We start from the raw sequence: 11707 nt of genomic DNA on the forward strand, positions 1-11707 counted from the left end.
CCGGCATTCTTCGACTAAAGTGCCGGTCGCGAGGCTGTTAGCACGCACTAAGCCAGAAAACAGCCTAATGACTGGCACTTTAGTCAGATTTTTCACACCCTCATGAGGAGGGCAAGAATAAATCATTTAGTCGGTTTAACAACGCAGTGAATTGAATATCTCCAGGACCAACTTTCCGGCGCTATTCAACTCCTGCTGAATTGAATCGCCCCTTATGTGTGGGGGTCATCTTTCAACTGCACTAACACACTTCAGTGATGATAAAAGTCAGTTTGTTCAACTAGGCCAGTCGTTGGAGCTGGTCAAGTGTCAGGAACAGCCCATGTGGGGTAAGCTTACGATAGTCTGTAGATAGTGTACAAATCTTTTGAAGAGATACAGTACATCATGTCTCACTTGGTGATACGTTCTGCCACATTTGCTCACTCAGGCTACCTTGGCCTTAAGACACCACCATCTGCTAATGCAGTTATCCATTTTCAGCACAGTAAAACAATTACAAGAATAGCAAGAAAAGCTACAATAACAACGCTGAATAAAATGGTAGAAGTATGTTGTGAAACCCACAAAAATAAAAAAAAAATGGTATAGTTAAAGGAAACATTGCCACGTACAATTAAAAGGTGCGTACACAGTAATTTTTTAATGATTCTGACATGTGCAGTGCGCGCTCCCTTGGGGTCGTCAGCCGCATTGTCAGGTCGGCAGTACACGCAGCCCAAACTGAAGATATGGGAGACGACACCACGCACCGGGACATATCGGGTGGGCGGGCACCATATCGTTTAGTGTGTACCGGCCGTCCGATGTCAGCCCGTCGGCAGGCGGGGAGGGGGGCACATCGCTGGCTACACACGTCATTTAGTGTGTACACAGCCTAAGGTAAGGTGGAGGCTTGCTCCACTGGAGTCCCTTACTAATTATGCTCCAGAGACCAGATTACACTTTTTCCATTTTTTTACCCTGGAAGAACAGATGATGTTTTAGTAAGGTCAGACATATCCCCAGCTAACATTACTACTTCTTACATTTTTCCATGCCCAGTTCATTCAATTGTAATACACATGTAACGATTTTGTAACCAACGATTTTCTGTCAGATTTTCCCTTGAAAAAGTGAATGATATTTTGAAGTGTAATGAACGATTTTTTGAACGATGAACGAATAATGTTACTTCCCTTAATGAAAATCATCATGTTGGACAGTCTGGAATGGACGATGAACGATAACTAAAAACTACAAACGGGAGTGCGTATTTGTGATTATCGTTAATCATGATAACTCAAACTGAACGATTTTATTGAACAATTTAACGATAACGACAAATCGTTAAAAAAATCGTTACGTGTGTATGCACCTTAAAGCTGGCCATCCACTATACAATTTTCTGTCAGATATCTGTCCAATTTGGCTGGTTGGAATGAACACCTGGTAATGTATAGGAGTAAATGACAATCGTCCATTTGCTCACAAGCACTGGAAAACAGACAAAAATGGTTGTTCAGACAAATTGGTTAAAACAAAAACAAAAAAAAAAAAAACACAATTTTCACCAATTTGAACAATTTTTTTTGTCTTTTTTTCAGTGTTTAAAACCATATGACCGACTGTCATTTGCTCCCATACATTACCAGGTTTTCATTCCAGCCAGCCAGATTGGACAGATGTCTGACAGAAAATTGTATAGTGGACGGCCAGCTTAAGACTGCCATTTGAATGATTAGAATAGTATGCATCTACTCTACTGCTGATCTCACGCCTTCAAGGGTGGACACTGAAAAATATCAAGATCTCTGTAGTGTAGATACTGAAGTCCTGGGGGGATGTGGACACTTCCTTTAAACATAAGTTATACACAGGTGATAGTGTTCATTTACACTTGTATATAACAAGACAAGCATGCTACTGCGTCAGTACAATGGTTCATCCACAGCCTGTGGTGGCACACCTTGAGCTGTAATATCATACAAAGCAGGATTTGTCCTTAAGGAATAAGTTTTTTGAATCCACATGTCCAGGTTACAGGAAAGCCCTCCCTGTATCATATTCACCAGTATTATAACCTTCCAGCAGTATGGATGGATTTACACTTTTAACTAAACAGTACTATTATCTCACATAACCTACACATTCATTAACAGAGACCATGATAAACCACGCTCATATACTCACAAATAGAAATCTGAGACATTACAAGGGATACAAACAACATCCATAAACACATGAATAAATGAAACTTTGAACACATGAAATGCGTCAATACTGATCTTTAACAGAACACACACCTAGAATTGTGCTTCTATCCGGACTTTCAGCTCTAGCCAATAAAAATCAGTAGCATAACCAGCATAAGATTACTTGTCAAATGGATCACCATGAATAAAATCACATATCAAACTGTATGTAGCATTCAGCAGCTATTCTGCTATAATGTACTGGCCCTAAAACACAGTCACCTTATGGCCACATTCATAATGTTTTTGTAATAAATCCAGCCTGGACACAGTTAACCCTTAATCTGCACAGTGTATCTGACATTATAAGCCGCCTATTTAGCCTCAGACAATCAGTGTATAGGCTGTCACTACACTGGTCTACATGCTCCTGCCATGGGGGGAGCTGGTCTACATGCTCCTGCCATAGGGGGAGCAACGGCACTATCTTGACAGAAACATGTACACCAGCACGATGCTGCACCCCCACACAGACAGGGGCATGTACACCAGCTCCCCCATTATATGCGCATGTGCACCCGCTGCGAGAGACCGGACAGCACAGACATAATACACGCAGTGACCGGACAGGTGGCTCCGGTGTTAGCAGTCTACGGCTCATGCATATCTGCAGCTTGCTCACCCGGGATACGGTCAGGTCGGTCATGAGCTCGTCGAAGGCCCTAGTCTCCTCGGCCTGCTTCTGGTTGTGCAGAGCGATCTTCTCGCTGAACTTCCGCGGGTTTGAGCCGCTGGAGGCCTGGGACGCAGCCATGTCGCAGGCCTCAGCTCTGACTGTGAGGAGGGGAGAGAGGGGGTCTCGGCTTGTGCAGTCCCTGCGGGACCGGTCCAGATCAGCCCGTCATGGGGTCCAGGCTGCTGCCCCCTTCCGGAGGATCAGGAGCGGCCCGGTTTGTCGCCGGAGGGAGGCGGAGAGGCCATCGGGAGGAGCTGATCTGTGGGCAGGGGACACACACACTACACCAGCCTTCCCTGCTCCCTCTCCTGTCAACAAAGTCTCCCGCAAACTCCCCAGGTCCGGGGGATCCAAGCTCAGGGCCGCTTCCTGCTGACAAGTTGTGACAACAACTCCCGCAGCGGATCTCCAGCCTATGCCCGCCCACTATACACCCACTAAACGCCCGCCGCCAGCCGCCCGCCCACTGGCAACAACATCACCCGCCTACCGTGCCTCCAGCTTTCCCCTCTCGCCGCACTTTCCCGTCTCCCGCCCATCTGTCCGTCAGCCACCCCGGCCCCTAGCTGCAGCACTACACGCCTGTGACAGGGTGTTATTTGCAAGGAACCTGCAGCCATATACTGCATATCACCATGTCCGAGCTCACCCACAGGGGTCAGGCCTCCTCTCTTCATTACAGGGCTTATTTATTTTGTAACATCACTTGTCTGATGGTGTTTTGCAGACGGGACAGGTGGGCGGATAGGTTATTTACTACTGTAGTAGGGGTCATTTATCAAAGGGCACAAGACAGTGTGTGTGTCGTCGTCGGGGTTTTCAGAAATATTTGCATATGTTCACTTGCAAAAATATCGCTCAACTACGTGAACATCGGCATTGCCTGCGACTCAGAGTCAGGCCCATTATCTTCAAAAATAACTGAGAAAACTACAGAGGTAATATAAACAGATGAAGTAAGGATCCAGTATCCACAAAAATAGGTTATATATATATTAACAATATTCCACACTTGCGTCAGTCCACTGCTGGGGTCCATATCAAGGAACTAAGGGCCTGATTCAGACCCACTCGCGAGCGGCTGTCCGCTCGCAAGTGGGTCGATGTTATGCACTGAGCATGCGCACGACGGAGGGAGCTCCGTCGTGCGCATGCGCCAGACGCGACGAGCGAAGTAAAGTCCTTCGCTCGTTGTGTCCGATCAAAGGGGGCGTGCTGTCAATGTTGATTGACAGCACGCCCCTTTGGTGGGCGTACCGGGGGCATGCCTCCCTGACGGGGGCGTTCCCACGGGAACGCCTCCCGTCAGAAGCCGGCCCACTGACATCACTAGTGATGTCAGTGGGAGTGATTTTGGCTCTGATAGAACCAAAATCACTCCGGAGCTTGCGGTTGAAAACTTCGACCATCGCGGCCATCAAAATGCACGCTCGTATAGCCTGTGGGTGGTGACCCACAGCTATACGAGCGTCCAGGAGGACGCTCCATGAAAATGGAGCCCGGCCCTCATTCAGAGCGTGCGCTCTGCTCAGAGCGTACGGCTCTGAATGAGGGCCTAAGGGTACACTAACCCGATGGTTAGCACACATCTCCGATTGTGGCAGGACTCTGCGTGCACAGGAGGTGGACTGCGCATGTGCAGCCTTCCGTCTGCGAGTTCGCTCACAGAGTCTCACACCCGCAGGCTGATTGACAGGCTGCAGCGTTTAGGAGGCAGAGCGAGGGCGTACCTGGGCAGCGTTCCCAGAGGAGGGGGGGAACGAGGCCAGGGTCTGCGTGGGTGCACGCAGACTTCCTGGCCTCGCAAGCTGCCAGGACCAGGTCAGGCTGTGGTAAGCTTCAGCTACCGCAGCCTGGCCGAAGGGACAACTCAATCGCAGCGCTGCAATCATGCAGATGCAGCAAAGAGGTGTCTGAAACCTCTCTGCATTTGCATTTTAAATGGACGGAATTGCACAGCCGCTTGTGTGCGGCTGTGCAATTCCGTCCTCTGAATCAGGCCCTAAATCCATATTTAAATGTTAAAACAACCACCTTTCCGGTAATAAAAGGGCACTCACCAGTCTCAAAAACAGAATATAATGCTCTTTAAAATCTAGTAAACATCATCGTTTGATACCATGTTGCAATATATAATCAGTCGACGTTTTGGTCTAAGCAAAGACCGTTGTATCTGACATATGAGAATGTAAAGCGAATCTAATAGAGGCCCTATGGTTAGCCATCCTCTCGCGGAACACTCGTGTAGTAAGTCCTACATAATATAAGCTACAAGGACAAATCAAGATATAGATAACATGACCCATAACACAATGTAGCCAGTATTTGATCTTGATCTGTTTCATGTAATGTGGATGAGGGAAGGTAGAGCCTTGCATAAAGCTGGCCACACATCTAAAGATTATATGTCCAACCAGCCAACTAGTTGATTGGTTGGAATGAAAATCTGGTAAGGTATGAAAGCAAATGACAATCAGTAATTTGCTCCCAAATGCTGGAAAATGGACCAAAACTCTTGTTTGAACAAATTGTTTAGATCAAACATTTAACAAACTTGTCTGACGACCATTTTCATCTGTTTTCTGGCATTTAGTAGCAAATTGCTGATCATCATTTACTCCTATACCTTACCAGATTTTCATTCCAACCAATCAACTAGTTGGCTGGTTGGATGTAAGTTGGTCTAGTGTGTGGCCAGCTTTAGACTTCTACAGGTGACACAATTAAATCAACTGACTCAACCAGGTTTCTGCTGTAGTAGCCAATTAGTATTCATAGAAGTTTGAGGAGATGACATTGGTCTAAGTAATACCCCTTTTACACCGGAGCTAAAACCCGGGTTTTTGAAGGGTTAACCCGGGCAGCTCCCTGGTGTAAAAGGGGAGAGGGTTGGATCGCCGGGTCAAGTGACCCGGCAATCCAACCCAGGTAACTAGCAGGGTTTAACACGGGCATAGCCCGTGAAACCCTGCTATGGGAACAGCGCACTCCGGGTCACGAAGACCTGGAGTGCGCTGCTAGCCGGCCGATTGGTCCGGCTTCAGTGGCGCTTGGAGATGACGTCACGGAAAACAACTGTGGTGGATGACAGAAGAATAATTTCCCTGGTGAAGAAAAACCCCTTCACAACAGTTGGCCAAATCAAGAACACTCTCCAGGAGGTAGGTGTATATGTGTCAAAGTCAACAATCAAGAGAAGACTTCACAAGAGTGAATATAGAGGGTAAACCATTGGTGAGCCTCAAAAACAGGAAGACCAGATTAGAGGTTGCCAAAAAACATCTAAAAAAGCCATTACAGTTCTGGAGCAACATCCTATGGACAGATGAGACAAAGATCAACTTGTACCAGAGTGATGGGAAGAGAAGAGTATGGAGAAGGAAAGGAACTGCTCATGATCCAAAACATACCACCTCATCAGTGAAGCATGGTGGTGGTAGTGTTATGGCGTGGGCATGTATGGCTGCCAATGGAACTGGTTCCCTTGTATTTATTGATGATGTGACTGCTGACAAAAGCAGCAGAATGAATTCTGAAGTGTTTCGGGCAATATTATATGCTCATATTCAGTCAAATGCTTCAGAACTCATTGGACGGTGCTTCACAGTGCAGATGGACAATGACCCGAAGCATACTGCAAAAGCAACCAAAGAGTTTTTTAAGGCTTAAAAGTGGAATGTTATGCAATGGCCAAGTCAATCCCCTGACCTGAATCCGATTGAGCATGCATTTCACTTGATGAAGGGAAAATGCCCCAAGAACAAGCAGGAACTGAAGACATTTGCAGTAGAGGCCTGGCAGAGCATTACCAGGGATGAAACCCAGCATCTGGTGATGTCTATGCGTTCCAGACTTCAAGCTGTAATTGCCTGCAAAGGATTTGCAACAAAGTATTAAAAAGTGAAAGTTAGATTTAGGATTGTTTAGTTTGTCCCATTACTTTTGGCCCCTTAAAAAGTGGGAGGCACATATAGAAACCGTTGTAATTCCTACACCGTTCACCTGATTTGAATGTAATTACCCTCAAATTAAATCTGAAAGTCTGCAGTTAAACCACATCTTGTTTATTTCATTTCAAAGCCATTGTGGTGGTGAATAGAGGCCAAAATATGAAAATTCTGTCAGTGTCCCAATATTTATGCACCTGACTGTATATTAGTAAAAAGTCACACAGTGAAAGCAATTTCTGTTCCCCTCTCCTGTCCTTTTATTTTAATTTTATTTTTTTTGATGAACAATGGCCGCAAAGTACAAAAAGCTCAAGAAGGAAGAGCTGGTAGCACGGTGTGTACAGAAAGGTCTGGTCTGGAGGGATCATTCTAAGGAGAGATTGATCCGGGATCTAATGGACTATGATACAGAGCATCAGGATTTCAGCGAGTCAGTACTGGAAAGGAGTGCATTGGCGGGGGCTACTGCATTAGCCTTGGATGTACCCTGTACTGGGGTTTTACTCACTGCGGGAAGTAATAGCGGAAAGTTGGACTCTGATGTGGACTCTGTTCTTACCCATCAGTCCGTGGAGCTGGCCAGAGCTGAGTGCCTGGCAGAGAGAGAGAGAGTTCCATGGCAGAGCGGAGTTCTGCAAGACACCAAGCTGAGGGAAAGAATGCATCGGCTGGGGCTACTGCAGTAGTCTGGGATGTACCCTGTACTGGATTATTACTTACTGCGGAAAGTAATAGAGTAACGTCAGACGCAGATGTGGACTCTATTAGCAAATGAGCAAGACATATGGAATATATCTCCAAGCTGGAGCGCTATCTAGACTCGGTCTTTAAGTATGTGAAAGAGCTGGACTCTGAAATGGTGCTGAAGCTTGTAAAGTAGTTCGATACCATGCAGGCTGCTGAGCACAGAGCAGCTAGGGACCTGGAAGTGGCTGCCAGGGACCTGGAGGCTGCAGATCGTAGAGCTGCTATGGACCTGGAGCTGCAGAGTATTTCCCTGTGTGGGAATTTCATGGAGAAGACCCAGCAAATGCTAGCTGTGTCCATTTAGAGCATTTCCCCGATTGGGAATTTGATGGAGAAAGCCCGGCAAACGCTAGCTGTAGTTTGGGCAGTCAGACAGCTCTGGACATTATAACAGATACTAGACAGAGATCTGACCCCTCTGTTAGTTCCAGGTAGACTGCAGGATGTGTGGCAGCTAGGGAGGCTGCAGAGAGCCAATCCATTGCAGCTCCAGCGGTTCAGCAGGGGTGTTCTTTCCAAGACACCGAGGACTATTTTACCGTGATGAGTACGGAGGAACTAGCTGATGAATGTAACAATACCCGCAGCAAGATGATTAGGCAGCTCAGGTGGGCACAGGATGAAGAATGCAATGCCATCAGCCCGTATCACAGGGCGATTCTGTAACTAGATCATAAACTGAGTTCTGCGGAACTGCTGGACCACCTTGAGTATTGTTTTCACCTTGCTTTGGAAGATGCAGAAGATTGGGGAACGCTCGATACCCCATTCTGGCAAGATCAGTGTTGCCGGGTGGATGATGAAAGGAAGCGCCTGTAACAACTTCTTTCTCCAGCAGAAGAAGCAACGACCCAGCCTACAGGGGTGTACCATAAGGAAAATGTAATCCCACCAGAGTCAGCCACTGTGGAATATGATACCGAGTTATCACAGCCTGAGGTGCAGTGTGCTCTGCTGGGACAGGCTGTTAGTGCGAGCAGCCTACAACCTCAGGCTGCGTAGAAATGGTGACTGGAGGAACCCACCTGGAAGGAGAAGCGACCTGGAGGAGCTGTTCCATTGCCTTCTACTGGAACCGCTATTACTGTTTCAGCATCAGTGAAGCGGGTGCGGAGAAAACTGGTTTGGGCCACGGGCCACCGGTGTTGTGTATGTGATGTTCCCAGGCACCTTAGTGCCAGATGTCCGGTAAAGGAGAAATGACACCCTCTCCTGCGGGGGCCTCACCAACGAAACCCGTGAATGCTGTTTTGTCCCAGGAGGCTATCATCGAGAATCTGCAAGCCGTGGTCGTAGGAAAGCAGGTAACTGTGGGGCTATGCAACACGGGGACAGATTTGACTTTAGTGCATCCCGCGTTAGTGGACCCGGAGAACTTCATCCCCGGAAAGACAATTGCTGTATGTGGTGTCAGGAAAATGCACACTAAAGTAGCCATGGCCCAGGTAAACCTGGACTGGGGGGTGGGCAGTGATTTCCGGGAGGTGGGTGTGCTGCCCCATGTACCTACGCATGTGTTATTTGGGACTGACCTAAGTCGTTTGAGAACTATCGATGAATGTGATTTACCAAATGCAATTTTGTCAGTTTTTCCCACTAACCTCATTCATTCCCAGGTGGCAAGTGAGCCTGATAGAATAGCAATGTCTATGGGTAAGAGTGGGACAATGATGCCATGTAATGATGAACATGCTTGTGTTGATTTACAGGTACCCAAGGAAAATGCTCTAGAACAGGTTAAGGTGGTTAAAGCTGATACGGTGGGGAATGATATGTCTGCTGAGGATGGTGCATATTCTAATGGAATAGGGATATGTGGAGATGAGAAGCGGTTAGGTGACCCCCACAATTATGTGGACTTAGGCAAGGAACCCGATACAAGGTTGAAATGATGAAGAAACCCCTAAAGGTGATATGTTTAGGGAGAGTACTGTCACACATGCTACTGGGTTAGAAAGTAAAACTATTTTTCCCCTGGTGCGAGAGTATATGGACTTGGACGCAGGGTAAGGCATTAGGGAGGAGAGGCATGTGCCTATTAATATTTTTCTAGGGACAGATCTGGGAAAATCATTGAATGTTCAAGATGAATGTCCTTTTACCATGATGTGTGCTAATGCCACTTCTCAGGTACCCGTGGATACTCGTCCAGGCATGGGTAATGATACTAAGAATAATGATAATGGGTCCATGTTGAGAAATGGCCTGTTGGAACAGTTATGCTGTACTGAACTTTCCCCTGAGCTGGCAGATAATTCTGTGAATGTCTGTGGTATTGGTGGCAATGTGTTTGCTGGTAAAGGTGTATCAGAGACAGGCAGTCAGAGTAGGAGCCAGGACTCAGGTGATGTGATGCTGGGGGAGGTGTCAGTGGCCACTGAGGTCACACAGCCTCCCAGGTTTCTGGAGGGAGACCTGTGTGACCTTGCAGATTCCCCCCTGACCCTCCCTCTTGCCATCAACTCACTCACACACACAAAAGCAAATCTCCGCCCACCTCTTGAACCCTCTGTGAAAAGTTTAGCTATTCAGATGGATCAAGGGGCTGACCCCTCATAAGCATACAAACGGATCAACCTCTCAGTGCAGTCATTTATGACAAGGCGTGCTGGGAGGAAGATTATTTATGCCAGGGAAGGGCTGGTGCCAACCCAGCCCAGGGGCAGGATAGGATTGGGGGTGAAAGGTAGGTTGCCATATGTCCCACTGTATGTGATAAGTCTGAACCATCTCTCCCCTGTACTGTAGCCATCCCTAGAAGCATTAACAGGGATTTGTTAGCCACCACAGGTATACCAAAATTTGTGGCAATGGACACACTGCAGGTTGTGTCCCTGCCCCCCAGAGTGGAGCTCATTAGATGGGTTACCATGGGCCATGTGGGGCCCGATATGTTAAGTCATGTGCTAGAATCTACTATTGCAGGTATGGAGATTGCTAGTCTATAAATAGGGACAGAGGAGTCTGGTCCCCAAGATCTAATGGTTAACCCTATGGTGAGCAAGCCATGTTTTTCATATATGTCTGACGGGGCACGGATGAGTCCTGGAGCATCAAGAATAGTAGGTTGGCAATTATATCCTTGTGCTGAGATGATTCCTGAGGGCGGAGACTTGTCCAGCCCCCTGGAGCTGCTAGAACAGGGCATGAAGGTAATGCCAGATGATAATGCCTTAGCTGACACTGCAAAGAAGAAGGGTATGTCGGTGTCTCAGCCTGCACTTCTGAAACCCCTATCCCCTGAGCCAGCAACCCAACAGAGTGATGACTGCATTGTCAAACTTATGGTATCTGGGTGTGCTCTCTATCCTGACATAGGTCCCAGGGGACTAGACAGGGGCAATGGTTCTCGGGTGCTAGGTAGGGAAGTGGTGAGCCTCAGTCCTGTGGAGACAGGACAGAGACACAAAGGCACCAGGTTTTGGGTGGGCTACAGGAGTCTGAGTAAGCCCACAGTGGTTAATACCTACCCCCTGCCCAGGATGGAGAAACTGTTAGCTCAGCCCATCCAGGCAGGGTAATGACAGCTACCATTGTACAGCAGGGGAGACTGTGGCACCAGGTGCCAACTGTTCCCCTGCTGATTTTAAAAAGGGGGAGGTGTAGCGAAAAAGCAGATTTTGCATCCACATGGGCATAACTGCACATGGTTGCATCAGCAAAATCCGTAACTTTCCCTTGTAAAGGTATATGTACTGTTATTTGTGTAAAGGAAATGACAAAACTTTGAAGATGGACAGAAAGGTTTAACCAGAGGTTATAGGACGTTTGTTTCCATGCCAGCCATAATTGTGTCAACATGTATATCTCATAAGATAGATGACCCTTGAAAGTACCAGCCATTTGACCAGGCTCTGCTAGGAGAAGTCATTAAGAGCTTTGTGTACTATTCCTGAACAGAGATCAAACCAGTGTTGCTTATACCAGAGACACACTGTCTTCTATGGGTGTGTATTTCCTCACCTAAGTCCAGGGGTATGTTTATTGACATAAGCCTTGGAGCTACACTACAGAAAGGGCTGAAAAGTAATTAAGAACCCCTGCCCAAATGATAAAAAAACCCTGTAGTCCAGCTAGAGGGACAATACACTCTGAGCTGA

The 11707-nt window shown here is 47.2% G+C and overlaps 1 protein-coding gene across 2 annotated transcripts in view; it reads right to left on the reverse strand.

The window, feature by feature from the left end:
- The window catches only part of LOC148523652 (CREB-regulated transcription coactivator 3-like), a 121669-nt gene extending 118352 nt beyond the window's left edge, over window positions 1-3317 (reverse strand). For both annotated transcript variants that reach the window (XM_088472860.1, XM_088472859.1), the window contains exon 1: window positions 2857-3317. In XM_088472860.1, the coding sequence (XP_088328986.1) occupies window positions 2857-2988 (132 nt within the window). In that variant the 5' untranslated portion in view covers window positions 2989-3317. The remainder of the gene's footprint in view (window positions 1-2856) is intronic.
- Window positions 3318-11707: the final 8390 nt, after the last annotated feature.

This window comes from Taudactylus pleione, unplaced genomic scaffold (genome assembly GCF_031769625.1).
Source record: "Taudactylus pleione unplaced genomic scaffold, aTauple2 ptg000129l, whole genome shotgun sequence".
In the NCBI taxonomy this organism is placed as follows: Eukaryota; Metazoa; Chordata; class Amphibia; order Anura; family Myobatrachidae; genus Taudactylus; species Taudactylus pleione.